This window comes from Pleurodeles waltl, chromosome 2_1 (assembly GCF_031143425.1).
Source record: "Pleurodeles waltl isolate 20211129_DDA chromosome 2_1, aPleWal1.hap1.20221129, whole genome shotgun sequence".
Classification (NCBI taxonomy): domain Eukaryota; kingdom Metazoa; phylum Chordata; class Amphibia; order Caudata; family Salamandridae; genus Pleurodeles; species Pleurodeles waltl.
In genome coordinates, this window is record NC_090438.1 from 28,747,148 (window position 1) to 28,766,924 (window position 19,777).

At 49.9% G+C, this 19,777-nt stretch overlaps 1 protein-coding gene across 2 annotated transcripts in view; it reads right to left on the minus strand.

Moving 5' to 3' along the window:
• Positions 1-4,487, minus strand: part of GCNA (germ cell nuclear acidic peptidase) — an 87,533-nt gene extending 83,046 nt beyond the window's left edge. The window contains exon 1 of one of the 2 annotated variants that reach the window (XM_069208975.1): positions 4,200-4,487. In XM_069208975.1, coding sequence (XP_069065076.1) covers positions 4,200-4,289 — 90 coding nt within the window. In that variant the 5' untranslated portion in view covers positions 4,290-4,487. Of the gene's footprint in view, positions 1-1,918; positions 2,245-4,199 lie in introns of those variants that run through there. The other variant, XM_069208993.1, reaches the window with a different exon arrangement.
• Positions 4,488-19,777: the final 15,290 nt, after the last annotated feature.

Genomic DNA, 19,777 nt, shown 5'->3' on the forward strand with positions numbered 1-19,777 from the left:
ACATTGTTAGACATTGCAAGTGCGCGCACACTGTTAAAATGGAACCACTGTTGGTGGTACAATCCAAGCTTACAACATTGCCTCAGAGTGCTCATCCTAATAAGAAAGGCTTTGCATTACTGATCCATAAGTACAAGTTTGAACAGCATTACCATATGGACACAAATATTAGCTTAACTGCAGGCAATGTCCTTCCTTAATACATAATGTGGTACTGTTAACTGGCAACCAAAGGGTTTGTGCTGCAGGGGGTTGGTCCTACTTGTCCTAAGGACAAAATAAACATGACAACTTGTTGTATTGACCCCAAACTATATGTCCTGGGAGTCAGGCTATAATAATTCCACACCCCTGCTACCTATCCTACAGTTCATATATTTGATTTAATAGCTGTCAAACCTTAAGTTGTACCCTCTCCCACTTTCTGTGCGATCAAATAACCGCTGCATCGTTTGTTGGTATAACTGACCCCTGTAGCTGTCATCTACAGACTAACGCACAGATATCTCAAAGGACTCCCAGCTCGCCTCCGACAGCTAACCTCTCACATGCACTCGTCCAAGTGGAAGATGCCACTGTCTCTACAAAGACTGCAAAAATGTATTAACAGCTGTGCAGTGTGAGGGAGGCATGGTAAGTAAAACTGGGGGTACAAGATGGAAAACCTGAGAACAAACCGGGTAATTGTGGGACAAGGAGAGGGAAAGATGAGAAGTAAAGACTGGGGACAGCTGGAGAACAATAACAGAAAGACAAGTAAGAAAACCAGGAGAAAAAGGGAGTAAATGTGAGACTGGAGGAGGAGGGGCACGAGGACTACAAATGGGTGAAAGATGGAGAGGACAAGAGGGAAGATTGTAGACCTGAGGGAGCTTATGGTCCAGGAGAGGGATGACAAGAGAGACAAGTGTGGATAACACTTGCAAAGAAACGTAGGACTAAAGAGGAAAAGTGGCAGAGAACTAGGTATAAGAAGAGGGTGGAGACAAAAGAGAAAATTAGAGCACAAACGGCAACTTGGTAGGATGACAACTCTGCCTTCTATACAATGGACCACGAAATACTCCTCCACACTCTCGAAGAAAGTTTTGGAATTAATGACATGCACTAAAATGGTCCAAATCATACCTTGAAAACAAATATCAGTGTGTTAAAATTGGGAGCCCAGGGTCAGTCTTGGCACTAAATTTCCAATATCTAAACTGAACCACACAGAACACTTATGATCAGTCTTGGGGTTCAGTATCATCTCTACAAACACAATACTCAGTTACACCTTAGAATATCTGTTGATGCTGATCACATAAGTTTATCCTTCACACAACCAACTTTCAAAAAGGGCAAAAAGATTAAGAACTATGACTAAATGAATTAAAATATAATTTATCTTACTGTACTCAAAAACCTAATTCCAGCTGAACAGGTATTGGATAAATGAATTTCGATCTGTTTCCTTTCAACCTCAAACTGCAGACTCTGTCAAATGCCTGGGAATTAAACTAGACAGGAAAGACCCACGTCAGGAATATGGTCATAGGGACTTATGTCAACTCATTTCTCTGCAACTGTAAACCTTTCTTACCACTAAATGACATAAAAACTGCTTGCAATCATTCCCGTCTTAACTATGGAAATGCTCTCCTAAACGGACTACCAAAGAAAAGGCTTAAACTTCAAAAGGCGATTTTGCAGGCTGCAGGCAGGATGGTGACAAACTTAAAGAACAATAATGGCACACCTCGTTAAAACAACTCCGAAATGAGGCAATGTGCGTTTACAAAAGTGTTCAAGCTATAATGTACTACACCTGAATATCCCCAAGTATACTGCGATTAAACCGGTCATATCGGGGGGGATTCTGCATGACTAGAAGCAAAGCTAAACTTCGGCTCAAGAGCAAACGTTTTAAGAAATGTACCTTCGCTACCTGTAGTCTCGATCGGGCACTTAAGATATTGAACTTCCAATTAGTATCCATCAGACAGTTGAAATCTTTCAACTTATTTGAACGTAGCCTGAAATCACACTCACTTGACAAATTCGTCAATGCTTGATATTCCCGCACTATCGTATATCATCTTAAGTTATTGTAACAATTGCAACTAGATCAGAGTTCCCCACACTTTTTAGAACCACAATACACTTTTCATAAAGACAAACTTTTGCGACCCTCCTAATTTAAATAGACATGAGGAGGGCTTATTTTTGAACGCTCGGACTTTCGCAACTCACGAAAAAATCGGGTATTAATCTCACCTGTGGGTCCAGACCCACAGCTTGGAAAATGCTGATCTGGGTCAAGGCAATGCTTTAGAAAGATATCGTTTTGCAAATGTGTTTGCTCTTTGTTTATCCATGTAAGCGCATCAACATCAAGGCACTGCCTTTTAAAAGATGAAACCTTATCAACTGCATGCTATGTCCCTTTAACCATATTAAGCTAGCTCCAGGCCCCACACACCTCTTACGGTAAAAACCCAGGAAGGTGCTTCTTTTTATATGTGTCTCTATGCGCTATGTTTTATACGATATGAACGTGAGGCTCTCTGAGATCTTCTTCACCCTCATGTGCTACAATCCAAATAAATGAAAACATTTTGTCCTTTAGCAATCATGCATGACCCGACACACCCCTGAACGATGCTTGACCGGAGGTAGGGAGCTAAGAAACAAAGTCGCACTTTTACAGAACTGAAATGCCGGCTACTGTTATGTCGCTTTTTAAGATTTTGTGGCACAAACGCACCAACAGCAAAAAGATACCGGCGGCCGCCGATCCTGCCGCAGCGGACACGAGGGACCTGGAGCTGAAGTGTCCACTTTATGTAGCTTCATTGAGTGTAACAAGCTGTGGGGGCTTATTCTCGGGTTGGGTCGGTGTCCCCTAAAGGAGCCGGTGAGGGGCGCAGGAGACCCCCCGAGCCCCAGCTCGGCACAGACACCGTCCTCGGCGGGGACGGGCACCGACCGCCCGACTTCACTCTCTATTAACAATGTATTGTTGGTGTTTTAAAAAAAATGCTTCAAGAACTGAAAGAATAAACTGAAAGAATATGAATGTGACACAAGAGGTCTGGCTTGTGCAGCTCATCGGTGGGACACGGGCGGGGGAAGGTTTGGGGACAGACACCATCCCCCCCCCCCATGTATTCTCACGGCTCCCCCCGGGGCACCCCTCACAGCCCCGCCCCCCTCCTCACCCGCTGCCCCCCCCCAGGGTACCCCTCACAGCCCCGCCCCCCTCCTCACCCGCTGCCCCCCCCCCCCAGGGTACCCCTCACAGTCCCCCCCCCGGCCCCCTCCTCACCCGCTGCCCCCCCCCCCCCCCAGGGTACCCCTCACAGCCCCGCCCCCCTCCTCACCCGCTACCCCCGCAGATACCCTCACAGCCCCCCCGGGATACATTAACAACCACCCCCCCCCCGGTACCCCTCACAGTCCCCCCCCCCCCCAGGGTACCCCTCACAGTCCCCCCCCCCCCGGCCCCCTCCTCACCCGCTGCCCCCCCCCCCCAGGGTACCCCTCACAGCCCCGGCCCCCTCCTCACCCGCTGCCCCCCCCCCCCCCAGGGTACCCCTCACAGCCCCGGCCCCCTCCTCACCCGCTGCCCCCCCCCCCCAGGGTACCCCTCACAGCCCCGGCCCCCTCCTCACCCGCTGCCCCCCCCCCCAGGGTACCCCTCACAGCCCCGCCCCCCTCCTCACCCGCTGCCCCCCCCCCCCCAGGGTACCCCTCACAGTCCCCCCCCCGGCCCCCTCCTCACCCGCTGCCCCCCCCCCCCAGGGTACCCCTCACAGCCCCGCCCCCCTCCTCACCCGCTGCCCCCCCCAGGGTACCCCTCACAGCCCCCCCCCCCGGGACCCTCCTCACCCGCTGCCCCCCCCCCCAGGGTACCCCTCACAGCCCCGCCCCCCTCCTCACCCGCTGCCCCCCGCAGATACCCTCACAGCCCCCCCGGGGTACATTAACCACCCCCCCCAGGGTACCCCTCACAGCCCCGGCCCCCTCCTCACCCGCTGCCCCCCCCCAGGGTACCCCTCACAGTCCCCCCCCCCCCAGGGTACCCCTCACAGCCCCCCCCCTCCTCACCCGCTGCCCCCCCCCCCCCAGGGTACCCCTCACAGCCCCCCCCCCCTCCTCACCCGCTGCCCCCCCCCCAGGGTACCCCTCACAGCCCCCCCCCCCGGGCCCCTCCTCACCCGCTGCTCCTCCCCCCGCAGGTCGCTGCTCGGGCCCCAGCCCAGCCGGCGGGAGACCCGGGCGAAGAGCTGCTGCGTCTCGGCGTCCATGGGGGCTTCGGGGCGCTGTGCCGGGCCCAGGAGAGGGGGGTGGGCTCCCCCTGGGGGTGCGAGGCCGGGGGACTCTCCCTAGGAGGGGTCACGGGTCCGGGGGGGCTGCGCGGAGACAAAGGGGGCGGCACCGGACCCTCTATAGACTCAACACATTTCAAACTCCGCGCCCCCCCGCGAACCGGAAGCCAAACATCTAACTTCCGGCAGCAAAACGAGCACTTCCGGGGCAGACCGGAAGCGTGAAGAGAGAGAGGTTCACGCAGCCTGGAGCAGTGACGGGGCCGGGAGAGACGCACATGAACCGGGCCCAGAGTGTGCGGCCCGGGGAGATCAGTCTGAGGGACCCTCCGGCCTCAGAGACTGACTGACCGGGGGAGTAACCACCAGATAGACCCACAGACTGACAGAAACAAACAGACTGATGCAGACTGACCGAGAGACTTGACTTTTAACTTGAGCAAACAGACTCATGCATATTTATTCACAATAAAATACAGGTCACAAACTTTTTGTGCAAGTAAGGATTCCATTTCTAATTCTGTAAATTCTTGAAAATTCATGAACGTCATAAATCTTCACTAACGCAAGCACATATAGGCCCACATTGTTATATTGGTGGTAAAAAACGCCTACCGCTGCAGAGAAGCCTGCCAAAAGACCGTCGCCACCGCTACTGGCCGACCGCCGTATCATGACCACAGCTGGATTTCCACCACAAGAATGGCGGAAATCCGGCTGTGGCCATGCCAGCATATGGCGGTAAGGTGGCGCTGCAGCCAGCAGCAGCACGACGCCAGTAGACCTCTGCCGGCCGTGTTATGACCCATAATACGGCCTGGCGGTGTTCTGCTGTCGGACGCTGCTGGTGGCTGCAGCACCCGGTCTCCTGCCGGAGGAGCCCCTGGATGCAGGTTAAGTGGGTGCTCTGACAGGGGAGGGGCGGTGTGTGTGTGTGAGGGCGTGTGTGAATGTTTGTGTATGCAGGTGTGTATTTCGTGTTTAATGTGTGTGCATGTATGGAGGTGTGAGTGCATGGATGTGTGTGTGAAGTGGGGTGTATGTAGGGGGGCTGAAGAGGAAGGGGGCGGGGAGGTATCTGGAAAGGGGGTGGGGAAGACCTCTATCAGTGACAGGGAGGGGATTCCCTCTCACTGATAGTGCCTTCCGCCATGGTTTTCGTGGTGGGAAGGAAGCCACGGAAACCATGGCGGTAGGTGGGGGTCATTATCCCGCAGGCGGTACAGTGACGGCTGCTGGGCTGGAGATTGACATCTCCAGCCCAGCGGCTGTTACCACCGTGGTGGTCGCTGTGGTACATTGGCAGTTTGGCTTCAGCCAAACCACCAATGTCATAATATGGTGGAAAGTATTGCCAGCCTGTTGGCTGTACTTTCTGTAGGAGGCTGGACTGGCTTGTAGTAAGTACCAAGGGGTACTTACACCTTGCACCAGGCCCAGGTATCCCTTATTAGTGTATAGGGTGTCTAGCAGCTTAGGCTGATAGATAATGGTAGCTTAGCAGAGCAGCTTAGGCTGAACTAGGAGACGTGTGAAGCTACTACAGTACCACTTAGTGTCATATGCACAATATCATAAGAAAACACAATACACAGTTATACTAAAAATAAAGGTACTTTATTTTTATGACAATATGCCAAAGTATCTCAGTGAGTACCGTCAGTATGAGGATAGCAAATATACACAAGATATATGTACACAATACCAAAAATATGCAGTATAGTATTAGAAAACAGTGCAAACAATGTATAGTTACAATAGGATGCAATGGGGACACATAGGGATAGGGGCAACACAAACCATATACCCCAAAAGTGGAATGCGAACCAAAAATGGACCCCAAACCTATGTGACCTTGTAGAGGGTGTAGGAAAGTACCATCTTGCCTGGCATGTTACCCCCATTTTTCACTGTATATATGTTGTTTTAGTTGTATGTGTCACTGGGACCCTGCCAGCCAGGGCCCCAGTGCTCATAAGTGTGCCTGAATGTGTTACCTGTGTAGTGACTAACTGCCTCACTGAGGCTCTGCTATCCAGAACCTCAGTGGTTATGCTCTCTCATTTCTTTCAAATTGTCACTAACAGGCTAGTGACCAATTTTACCAATTTACATTTGCTTACTGGAACACCCTTATAATTCCCTAGTATATGGTACTGAGGTACCCAGGGTATTGGGGTTCGAGGAGATCCCTATGGGCTGCAGCATTTCTTTTGCCACCCATAGGGAGCTCTGACAATTCTTACACAGGCCTGCCACTGCAGCCTGAGTGAAATAACGTCCACGTTATTTCACAGCCATTTTACACTGCACCTAAGTAACTTATAAGTCACCTATATGTCTAACCTTTACCTGGTAAAGGTTAGGTGCAAAGTTACTTAGTGTGAGGGCACCCTGGCACTAGCCAAGGTGCCCCCACATTGTTCAGGGCAAATTCCCCGGACTTTGTGAGTGCGGGGACACCATTACATGCGTGCACTACATATAGGTCACTACCTATATGTACCTTCACAATGGTAACTCCGAATATGGCCATGTAACATGTCTATGATCATGGAATGGCCCCCTCTATGCCATCCTGGCATAGTTGGCACAATCCCATGATCCCAGTGGTCTGTAGCACAGACCCTGGTACCGCCAAACTGCCTTTTCAGGGGTTGCACTGCAGCTGCTGCTACTGCCAACCCCTCAGACAGGTTTCTGCCCTCCTGGGGTCCAGCCAGGCTTGTCCCAGGATGGCAGAACAAAGGACTTCCTCTGAGAGAGGGTGTTACACCCTCTCCCTTTGGAAAATGGTGTGAAGGCAGGGGAGGAATAGCCTCCCCCAGCCTCTGGAAATGCTTTCATGGGCACATTTGGTGCCCATTTCTGCATAAGCCAGTCTACACCGGTTCAGGGACCCCTTAGCCCTGCTCTGGCGCGAAACTGGACAAAGGAAAGGGGAGTGACCACTCCCCTGACCTGCACCTCCCCTGGGAGGTGTCCAGAGCTCCTCCAGTGTGCTCCAGACCTCTGCCATCTTGGAAACAGAGGTGCTGCTGGCACACTGGACTGCTCTGAGTGGCCAGTGCCACCAGGTGACGTCAGAGACTCCTTCTGATAGGCTCCTTCAGGTGTTGCTAGCCTATCCTCTCTCCTAGGTAGCCAAACCCTCTTTTCTGGCTATTTAGGGTCTCTGTCTCTGGGGATTCTTTAGATAACGAATGCAAGAGCTCATCAGAGTTCCTCTGCATCTCTCTCTTCACCTTCTGCCAAGGAATCGACTGCTGACCGCGCTGGAAGCCTGCAAAACTGCAACAAAGTAGCTAAGACGACTACTGCAACTCTGTAACGCTGATCCTGCCGCCTTCTCGACTGTTTTCCTGGTGGTGCATGCTGTGGGGGTAGTCTGCCTCCTCTCTGCACTAGAATCTCCGAAGAAATCTCCTGTGGGTCGACGGAATCTTCCCCCTGCAACCGCAGGCACCAAAGAACTGCATTACCGGTCCCTTGGGTCTCCTCTCAGCACGACAAGCGAGGTCCCTTGAATCCAGCAACTCTGTCCAAGTGACTCCCACAGTCCAGTGACTCTTCAGTCCAAGTTTGGTGGAGGTAAGTCCTTGCCTCCCCACGCCAGACTGCATTGCTGGGAACCGCGACTTTTGCAGCTACTCCGGCCCCTGTGCACTTCCGGCGGAAATCCTTTGTGCACAGCCAAGCCTGGGTCCACAGCACTCTAACCTGCATTGCACGACTTTCTAAGTTGGTCTCCGGCGACGTGGGACTCCTTTGTGCGACTTCGGGTGAGCACTGTTTCACGCATCCCCGTAGTGCCTGTTTCTGGCACTTCTGCGGGTGCTGCCTGCTGCTGAGAGGGCTCCTTGTCTTGCTCGACGCCCCCTCTGTCCCCTGACGTAATTGGCGACATCCTGGTCCCTCCTGGGCCACAGCAGCATCCAAAATCACTAACCGCACAATTTGCAGCTAGCAAGGCTTGTTGGCGGTCTTTCGGCGGGAAAACACTTCTGCACGACTCTCCACGGCGTGAGAGATCCGTCCTCCAAAGGGGAAGTCTCCAGCCCTTGTCGTTCCTGCCGAAACCTAAGCTTCTACTGTCCAGTAGCAGCTTCCTTGCACCCACAGCTGGCATTTCCTGGGCATCTGCCCATCTCCGACTTGCTTGTGACTTTTGGACTTGGTCCCCTTGTTCCACAGGTACCCTCGACTGGAAATCCATCGTTGTTGCATTGCTGGTTTGTGTCTTTCCTGCAGAATTCCCCTATCACGACTTCTATGTCCTTTGGGGAACTTTAGTGCACTTTGCACTCCCTTTTCAGGGTCTTGGGGTGGGCTATTTTTCTAACCCTCACTATTTTCTAATAGTCCCTGCGACCCTCTACAAGGTCACATAGGTTTGGGGTCCATTCGTGGTTCGCATTCCACTTTTGGAGTATATGGTTTGTGTTGCCCCTATCCCTATGTGTCCCCATTGCATCCTATTGTAACTATACATTGTTTGCACTGTTTTCTAAGACTATACTGCATATTTTTGGTATTGTGTACATATATCTTGTGTATATTTGCTATCCTCATACTGAGGGTACACTCTGAGATACTTTGGCATATTGTCATAAAAATAAAGCACCTTTATTTTTAGTATATCTGTGTATTGTGTTTTCTTATGATATTGTGCAAGTGACACTAGTGGTACTGTAGGAGCTTCACTCGTCTCCTAGTTCACCCTAAGCTCCTCTGCTAAGCTACCATTATCTATCAACCTATGCTGCTAGACACCCTATACACTAATAAGGGATAACTGGGCCTGGTGCAAGGTGCAAGTACCCCTTGGTACTCACTACAAGCCAGTCCAGCCTCCTACATTGGTTGTGCAGCGGTGGGATAAGTGCTTTGAGACTACTTACCACTCTTGTCATTGTACTTTTCATAAGAGAAAAATATACAAAACAAGTTCAGTGTGTGTACACATAACTAAAAAGTTTTTGCATTTCCTCTTTTCACTCTTTTCTAAGTGCTGAAAAGTACTTCTAAACTTGCTAAAAAGTTCTAAAAAGTTTTAAAAGTTTTTTTTCTCTCTTTCTAAAAGTTCTGAAAAACGTTTTCTTCACTTTTTCTATCACTTAAACTCTTTCTACAATGTCTGGCACAGGCCAAAATGTTGATCTGTCCAAACTTGCATATGACCACCTTAGCTGGAAAGGAGCAAGGAGTCTCTGTAAAGAAAGAGGTTTGAGTGTAGGGAAGAATCCTTCCTTGGAATTGTTACTTAACATGCTTAGAGAACAGGAGAAGGCCAAAAGGGCCCCATCTGTTGAAAAAGTAGCTAATGGTTCCCAATCTGATCCAGAGACTCCCCTAGGAAAAGATTCAGGAAAGAAACTTCAGAGCCTGCCCATTACTAGACAGTCTAGCATAGTTGGTACTGATGTAGAGTCACACCATACAGATAGTGTTGTCTCACATCATAGCAAGAGCATTCATTCTCACCACAGTAGAAGTGATGTTTCTGTTAACCAAGCTGTTAGGGTGCCTTCTGTAAGGGACAGGTCTCCTTCTGTCCATTCTCATCATACTTCTGTTTCAAGACATGTCCCTCCCACCCACCCTGATGACAGATTGTTAGAAAGGGAGCTCAATAGATTGAGAGTGGAACAAACCAGACTGAAGCTCAAGAAGCAACAGCTGGATTTGGATAGACAGACCTTAGAAGTAGAGAAGGAGAGACAGAAACTGGGTTTAGAAACCCATGGTGGCAGCAACAGCATTCCCCATAGTCATCCTGCAAAAGAGCATGATTCCAGGAATCTGCACAAGATAGTTCCCCCTTATAAGGAGGGGGATGACATTAACAAGTGGTTTGCTGCACTTGAGAGGGCCTGTGCTGTACAGGATGTCCCTCAAAGGCAGTGGGCTGCTATCCTATGGCTATCATTTAGTGGAAAAGGTAGGGATAGGCTCCTTACTGTGAAAGAAAATGAAGCCAATGATTACAAAGTTCTTAAGAATGCACTCCTGGATGGTTATGGCGTAACCACTGAACAATACAGGATAAAGTTCAGAGAGACCAAAAAGGAGTCTTCACAAGACTGGGTTGATTTCATTGACCATTCAGTGAAGGCCTTGGAGGGGTGGTTACATGGCAGTAAAGTTACTGATTTTGAAAGCCTGTATAACTTGATCCTGAGAGAGCATATTCTTAATAATTGTGTGTCTGATTTGTTGCACCAGTACTTGGTGGACTCTGATCTGACCTCTCCCCAAGAATTGGGAAAGAAGGCAGACAAATGGGTCAGAACAAGGGTGAACAGAAAAGTTCATACAGGTGGTGACAAGGATGGCAAGAAGAAAGATGGTGAGAAATCTCAAGATAAGCATGGGGATAAGAGTAAAGCCAAAGATCCCACTTCAAATCTTAAACACTCTTCAGGGGGTGGGGATAAAACACATTCTTCCACTTCTTCACAACCCACACACATTAAAAAGCCTTGGTGCTTTGTGTGTAAAAACAGAGGCCATAGGCCAGGGGATAAGTCCTGTCCAGGTAAACCCCCTGAGCCTACCACCACTAATACATCAAGCTCTAGTGCCCCTAGCAGTAGTGGTACTAGTGGTGGGACTGCTGGCAACAGTCAAGTTAAGGGTGTAGTTGGGTTCACTTATGGGTCCATAATAGAAACTGGGGTAGTTAGTCCCAAGACAGTTTCTGTCACACCTAGTGGCATTGGCCTTGCCACACTAGCTGCTTGTCCCCTTACAATGGATAAGTACAGGCAGACAGTTTCAATAAATGGTGTTGAGGCCTTGGCCTACAGGGACACAGGTGCCAGTATCACTTTGGTGACTGAAAACCTAGTGCCTCCTGAACAACACATCATTGGACAACAGTATAAGATTATTGATGTCCATAACTCCACTAAGTTTCTTCCCTTAGCTATAATTCAATTTAGTTGGGGTGGAGTTACTGGCCCTAAGCAGGTGGTAGTATCACCTAGCTTACATGTAGACTGTCTCTTAGGTAATGACCTAGAGGCCTCAGGTTGGGCTGATGTAGAGTTTTATGCCCATGCAGCCATGCTGGGCATCCCAGAGGAATTGTTCCCTCTCATTTCTACTGAAATGAAAAAGCAAAGGAGAAAAGGCCTGAAAACTCAGGATCCCTCTCCAACAACAGGTAAAAAGGGTATCACAGTATCCCCTAACCACCCTACCATTCAGGATACCATCCCTGTGGTGGGAGAAACCTTTCCTGGGGTGGCACCTGTTCCAAGGGAATCATCAGCTGGCAAAGCTGTACTCCCTGAGGTGGAAGTACCTCTCTGTGGGATAACTAACATTGGTGAGAAAAAGAGCACCATTTTAGTTAACGTGGAGCATCCCTCCAACCCTCCAAGAGAAACTTTAGTGCAGAAACCCTGCACTGCCTCACAACACTTAGGACAGCATCCCTGCCCTAGTGTGGAGCTCAAGGGACAGCACCCCTGCCCTGCTCCAACTCAAGAGAAACAGCATCCCTGTTCTCTCTTCCAGCCATATGGACAAAGTTTTTGCCCAGCTATGACTTTTCTGAGACAGCATCCATGTCTGGCATTCTCATCACTAGAAATAGGTTCAGTGGACAATTCCCACTGCTCTAAACTAAAACTTACTGATATAAACTCTGAAAATACATCTTCACATTGTTGCTTAGCTAAAAAACTTCAAACAGGGTGGTTTACATCCCCACAGGGAAGTAACCATATAGTGGATGATAAAGGGAGTAACCAGTCTATTGCAGAGCTACTCTCTACTTATCACCACTTAGACAATAAAGTCTCAACTGGCCAAGGTTAGCCTTATTGTCCTTCGTTTGGGGGGGGGTTGTGTGAGAAAGTAGCCTCTTTCTAGCCTTGTTACCCCCACTTTTGGCCTATTTGTGAGTGTATGTCAGGGTGTTTTCACTGTCTCACTGGGATCCTGCCAGCCAAGGCCCAGTGCTCATAGTAAAAACCCTATGTTTTCAGTATATTTGTTATGTGTCACTGGGACCCTGCTAGCCAGGACCCCAGTGCTCATAAGTTTGTGACCTATAGGTATGTGTTCCCTGTGTGATGCCTAACTGACTCACTGAGGCTCTGCTAACCAGAACCTCAGTGGTTATGCTCTCTCTTTCCAAATTGTCACTAACAGGCTAGTGACCAATTTCACCAATTCTCATTGGCATACTGGAACACCCTTATAATTCCCTAGCATATGGTACTGAGGTACCCAGGGTATTGGGGTTCCAGGAGATCCCTAAGGGCTGCAGCATTTCTTTTGCCACCCATAGGGAGCTCTGACAATTCTTACACAGGCCTGCCACTGCAGCCTGAGTGAAATAACGTCCACGTTATTTCACAGCCATTTACCACTGCACTTAAGTAACTTATAAGTCACCTATATGTCTAACCTTTACCTGGTAAAGGTTAGGTGCAAAGTTACTTAGTGTGAGGGCACCCTGGCACTAGCCAAGGTGCCCCCACATTGTTCAGGGCCAATTCCCTGAACTTTGTGAGTGCGGGGACACCATTACACGCGTGCACTACACATAGGTCACTACCTATGTGTAGCTTCACAATGGTAACTCCGAATATGGCCATGTAACATGTCTATGATCATGGAATTGCCCCCTCTATGCCACCCTGGCATAGTTGGCACAATCCCATGATCCCACGGGTCTGTAGCACAGACCCTGGTACTGCCAAACTGCCTTTTCAGGGGTTTCACTGCAGCTGCTGCTGCTGCCAACCCCTCAGACAGGTTTCTGCCCTCCTGGGGTCCAGCCAGGCTTGGCCCAGGATGGCAGAACAAAGGACTTCCTCAGAGAGAGGGTGTTACACCCTCTCCCTTTGGAAAAAGGTGTTAAGGCAGGGGAGGAGTAGCCTCCCCCAGCCTCTGGAAATGCTTTCATGGGCACAGATGGTGCCCATTTCTGCATAAGCCAGTCTACAGCAGTTCAGGGACCCCTCAGCCCTGCTCTGGCGCGAAACTGGGCAAAGGAAAGGGGAGTGACTACTCCCATGACCTGCACCTCCCCTGGGAGGTGCCCAGAGCTCCTCCAGTGTGCTCCAGACCTCTGCCATCTTGGAAACAGAGGTGCTGCTAGCACACTGGACTGCTTTGAGTGGCCAGGGCCAGCAGGTGACGTCAGAGACTCCTTCTGATAGGCTCCTTCAGGTTTTGCTAGCCTATCTTCTCTCCTAAGTAGCCAACCCCTCTTTTCTTGCTATTTAGGGTCTCTGCTTTGGGGATTTCCTTAGATAACGAATGCAAGAGCTCATCAGAGTTCCTCTGCATCTCTCTCTTCACCTTCTGCCAAGGAATCGACTGCTGACCGCGCTGGAAGCCTGCAAAACTGCAACAAAGTAGCAAAGACGACTACTGCAACTCTGTAACGCTGATCCTGCCGCCTTCTCGACTGTTTTCCTGGTGGTGCATGCTGTGGGGGTAGTCTGCCTCCTCTCTGCACTAGAAGCTTTGAAGAAATCTTCCGTGGGTTGACGGAATCGTCCCCCTGCAACCGCAGGCACCAAAGAACTGCATCACCGGTCCCCTGGGTCTCCTCTCAGCACGACGAGCGAGGTCCCTCGAATCCAGCAACTCTGTCCAAGTGACTCCCACAGTCCAGTGACTCTTCAGTCCAAGTTTGGTGGAGGTAAGTCCTTGCCTCCCCACGCCAGACTGCATTGCTGGGAACCGCGACTTTTGCAGCTACTCCGGCCTCTGTGCACTTCTGGCGGAAATCCTTTGTGCACAGCCAAGCCTGGGTCCACTGCACTCTAACCTGCATTGCACGACCTCCTGAGTTGTCCTCCGACGGCGTGGGACTCCTTTGTGCAACTTCGGGTGAGCACCGTTTCACCCCTCTTCGTAGTGCCTGTTCTGGCACTTCTGCGGGTGCTGCCTGCTTCTGAGAGGGCTCCTTGTCTTACTCGACGCCCCCTCTGCCCCCTGACGCAATTGGCGACATCCTGATCCCTCCTGGGCCACAGCAGCATCCAAAAACCCTAACCGCACGATTTGCAGCTAGCAAGGCTTGTTGGCGGTCTTTCGGCGGGAAAACACTTCTGCACGACTCTACACGGCGTGGGGGACCCATCCTCCAAAGGGGAAGTCTCTAACCCTTGTTGTTCCTGCAGAAACCTCAGCTTCTACTGTCCAGTAGCAGCTTCTTTGCACCCACAGCTGGCATTTCCTGGGCATCTGCCCATCTCCGACTTGCTTGTGACTTTTGGACTTGGTCCCCTTGTTCCACAGGTACCCTTGACTGGAAATCCATCGTTGTTGCATTGCTGGTTTGTGTCTTTCCTGCAGAATTCCCCTATCACGACTTCTATGTCCTTTGGGGAACTTTAGTGCACTTTGCACTCACTTTTCAGGGTCTTGGGGTGAGCTATTTTTCTAACCCTCACTGTTTTCTTACAGTCCCAGCGACCCTCTACAAGGTCACATAGGTTTGGGGTCCATTCGTGGTTCGCATTCCACTTTTGGAGTATATGGTTTGTGTTGCCCCTATCCCTATGTGTCCCCATTGCATCCCATTGTAACTATACATTGTTTGCACTGTTTTCTAAGACTATACTGCATATTTTTGGTATTGTGTACATATATCTTGTGTATATTTGCTATCCTCATACTGAGGGTACTCACTGAGATACTTTGGCATATTGTCATAAAAATAAAGTACCTTTATTTTTAGTATATCTGTGTATTGTGTTTTCTTATGATATTGTTCAAGTGACACTAGTGGTACTGTAGGAGCTTCACTCGTCTCCTAGTTCAGCCTAAGCTGCTCTGCTAAGCTACCATTATCTATCAGCCTAAGCTGCTAGACACCCTATACACTAATAAGGGATACCTGGGCCTGGTGCAAAGTGTAAGTACCCCTTGGTACTCACTACAAGCCAGTCCAGCCTCCTACACAGAGGAACTCTGATGAGCTCTTGCATTCGTTATCTAAGGAATTCCCCAAAGCAGAGACCCTAAATAGCCAGAAAAGAGGGTTTGGCTACTTAGGAGAGAGGATAGGCTAGCAACACCTGAAGGAGCCTATCAGAAGGAGTCTCTGACGTCACCTGCTGGCCCTGGCCACTCAGAGCAGTCCAGTGTGCCAGCAGCACCTCTGTTTCCAAGATGGCAGAGGTCTGGAGCACACTGGAGGAGCTCTGGGCACCTCCCAGGGGAGGTGCAGGTCAGGGGAGTGGTCACTCCCCTTTCCTTTGTCCAGTTTCGCGCCAGAGCAGGTCTGAGGGGTCCCTGAACCGGTGTAGACTGGCTTATGCAGAAATGGGCACCATCTGTGCCCATGAAAGCATTTCCAGAGGCTGGGGGAGGCTACTCCTCCCCTGCCTTAACACCTTTTTCCAAAGGGAGAGGGTGTAACACCCTCTCTCTGAGGAAGTCCTTTGTTCTGCCTTCCTGGGCCAAGCCTGGCTGGACCCCAGGAGGGCAGAAACCTGTCTGAGGGGTTGGCAGCAGCAGCAGCTGCAGTGAAACCCCTGAAAAGGCAGTTTGGCAGTACCCGGGTCTGTGCTACAGACCCGTGGGATCATGGGATTGTGCCAACAATGCCAGGATGGCATAGAGGGGGCAATTCCATGATCATAGACATGTTACATGGCCATATAAGGAGTTACCATTGTGAAGCTACACATGTGTAGTGCACGCGTGTAATGGTGTCCCCGCACTCACAAAGTCCGTGGAATTTGCCCTGAACAATGTGGGGGCACCTTGGCTAGTGCCAGGGTGCCCACACACTAAGTAACTTAGTACCCAACCTTTACCAGGTAAAGGTTAGACATATAGGTGACTTATAAGTTACTTAGGTGCAGTGGTAAATGGCTGTGAAATAACGTGGACGTTATTTCACTCAGGCTGCAGTGGCAGGCCTGTGTAAGAATTGTCAGAGCTCCCTATGGGTGGCAAAAGAAATGCTGCAGCCCATAGGGATCTCCTGGAACCCCAATACCCTGGGTACCTCAGTACCATATACTAGGGAATTATAAGGGTGTTCCAGTATGCCAATGTAAATTGGTGAAATTGGTCACTAGCTTGTTAGTGACAATTTGAAAAGAAATGAGAGAGCATAACCACTGTGGTTCTGGATAGCAGAGCCTCAGTGAAACAGTTAGTCATAACACAGGTAACACATTCAGGGCACACTTATGAGCACTGGGGCCCTGGTTGGCAGGGTCCCAGTGACACATAAAACTAAAACAACATATATACAGTGAAAAATGGGGGTAACATTCCAGGCAAGATGGTACTTTCCTACACTTTCCACCATATTACCGCTGACCGACAGGGTTATAATGAGGGCCATGCTGTGGATGCACTTTTGTAACTTTCTTTAACAATTGGGACCCTAAATATGTGTGACATTGCCCAAGATCTTTTGTTTCTGAAAAAAAAATACACACACACACATATGTAACTTCATACATGGGTAAAGCGACAACATTCTGCTCTTTCACAAAGGGCACATCAGCACACAAAGTAGTTTTCTTCAGTACCAGGGGCTACTATGGCAACATCTCCTTTTTGGAATGAAAAACATTTTCACTTTTAGTCAATTTGTTGTAGTACATTGGTGGGGGCCCAGTCGCCCCCACAACAATAACGTTTTATAAAGACTATTTTGAAAGAAAACACGCGTTGACAAACCAAAAGGGTGGCAATCAGAGCCAGACATATTCTATTTTCTAATGCTTGTTTATTTTCTTGTGTCCCAAAATCTTGCTGAAACTAGTTTTATACTAATTTTTTATTATGAATATTGTATGGAAATACTAGTAAGTATCAAACCCATTTTACTAAACATGCTGTAGGAAAAAGGCACCCTGTTGCAGTTACCCCCCACTTTTTGCCTGATATTGATGCTGACTTGACTGAGAAGTGTGCTGGGACCCTGCTAACCAGGCCCCAGCACCAGTGTTCTTTCACTTAAAAATGTACCATTGTTCCACAATTGGCACATCCCTGGCACACAGATAAGTCCCTTGTAAAAGGTACCAGTGGTACCAAGGGCCCCATGACCAGGGAAGGTCCCTAAGGGCTGCAGCATAGGTTGTGCCACCCTAAGGGACCCCTCACCTAACACATGCACATTGGCATTGTAGATTGTGTGTGTTGGTGGGGAGAAAAAGGCAAAGTCGACATGGCCACCCCCTAAGGATGCCATGCCCACAAAATACTGTCTGTGGCATAGGTAAGTCACCCCTCTAGCAGGCCTTACAGCCCTAAGGCAGGGTGCACTATACCACAGGTAAGGGTATAGCTGCATGAACAATATGCCCCTACAAGGTCTAAGTCTATTCTTAGACATTCTAAGTACAGTGTGTCCATATTAAGTATATGGTCTGGGAGTTTGCCAAAACGAACTCCACAGCTCCGTAATGGCTACACTGAATACTGGGAAGTTTGGTATCAAACTTCTCAGAATAATAAACCCACACTGATACCAGTGTTGGATTTATTAAAACAATGCACACAGAGGGCATCTTAGAGATGCCTCCTGTATTTAACCCAATCCTTAAGTGCAGGACTGACTGGTCTGTGCCAGCCTGCTGCTGAGAGATGAGTTTCTGACCCCCTGGGGTGAGGGCCTTTGTGCCCTCTGAGGCCAGAAACAAAGCCTTCTCTGGGTGGAGGTGTTTCACACTTCCCCCCCTGCAAGAACCGTAACACCTAGCAGTGAGCCTCAAAGGCTCAGGCTTCATGTTACAATGCCCCAGGGCACTCCAGCTAGTGGAGATGCCCGCCTCCTGGACACAGCCCCCACTTTTGGTGGCAAGTCCAGGGGAGATAATGAGAAAAACAAGGAGGAGCCACCCACCAGTCAGGACAGCCCCTAAGGTGTCCTGAGCTGAGGTGACCCCTGCCTTTAGAAATCCTCCATCTTGATTTTGGAGGATTCCCCCAATAGGATTAGGGATGTGCCCCCCTCCCCTCAGGGAGGAGACACAAAGAGGGTGTAGCCACCCTCCACGAGAGTAGCCATGGGCTACTGCCCTCCTGACCTAAACACACCCCTAAATTCAGCATTTATGGACACTCCAGAACCCAGGAAATTAGATTCCTGCAACCTACAACAAGAAGAAGGACTGCTGACCTGAAAGCCCTGCAGAGACGACGGAGACGACAACTGACTTGGCCCCAGCCCTACCGGCCTGTCTCCAGACTCAAAGAACCTGCACAGCGACGCATCCGACAGGGGCCACCGATATCTGAGGACTCAGAGGACTGCCCTGAACCCGAAGGACCAAGAAACTCCAGAGAACAGCAGCACTGTTCAACAACCGCAACATCTTTGCAACAACGAAGCAACTTTAGCCCTCGGCTCAAGCTTCAGAGAACCAACACTGCACCCCACAGCGACGCCTGCAGAGAGGATCCAAAGGCTTCCCCTGACCGCGACTGCCTGGTAACACAGAACCTGACGCCTGGACCAAGCACTGCACTCGCAGCCCCCAGGACTGAAAGGAACCAACCTCCAGTGCAAGAGTGACCAGCAGGCGGCCCTCTTCCTAGCCCAGTCGGTGGCTGGCCCAAGAAGCCCCCCTGTGCCCTGCCTGCATTGCCTAAGTGACCCCCAGGTTCCTCCATTGTTTTCTATAGCAAACCCAACGCCAACTTTGCACACTGCACCCGGCCACCCCTGTGCCGCTGAGGGTGTGTTTTGTGTGCCGGTTTGTGTCCCCACAGTACTCTACAAAACCCCCCTGGTCTGCTCCCAGAGGACGTGGGTACTTACCTGCCAGCAGACCGGAACCAGGGCACCCCTGTTCTCCATAGGTGTCTAAGTGTTTTGGGCCCTTCTTTGACCTCTGCACCTGACCGGCCGTGTGTTTCTGGTGAATTGACTTTGGGGTTGTCTTGAACCCCCAACGGTGGGCTGCCTATGCCTAGGAGTCTGAACTGTTGATTTTTGCACTGTGTCCACTTTTAAAATAGCTTATTGCCATTTTCACCTATAAAGTGTGTACTACTGCTTTAATTCAAAGTTCCTTACTTACCTGTGTGGAGTACCTTGCATTTTATGTATTTACTTCAGATCTTGAATCTTGTGGTTCTAAGATAAATTAAGAAAATATATTTTTCTGTATAAAAACTATTGGCCTAGAATTAAGTCTTTGAGTGTGTGTTCCTCATTTATTGCCTGTTTGTGTACAGCACGTGCTTTACAGTACTCTCTGATAAGCCTACTGCTCGACCACACTACCACAAAATAGAGCATTAGAATGATCTAATGTTGCCACTATCAACCTCTAAGGGGAGCCCTTGGACTCTGTGCACACTATGTCTCACTTTGAGATTGTATATACAGAGCTAAGGGCCAGATGCAGGAAACTGTTTGCGACTCGCAAACGGCAAAAATTGCCGTTTGCGAGTCGCAAACCGGAGGTTCCTATGCAGAAATGCATTTTGCGAGTCGGGACCGACTCGCAAAATGCATT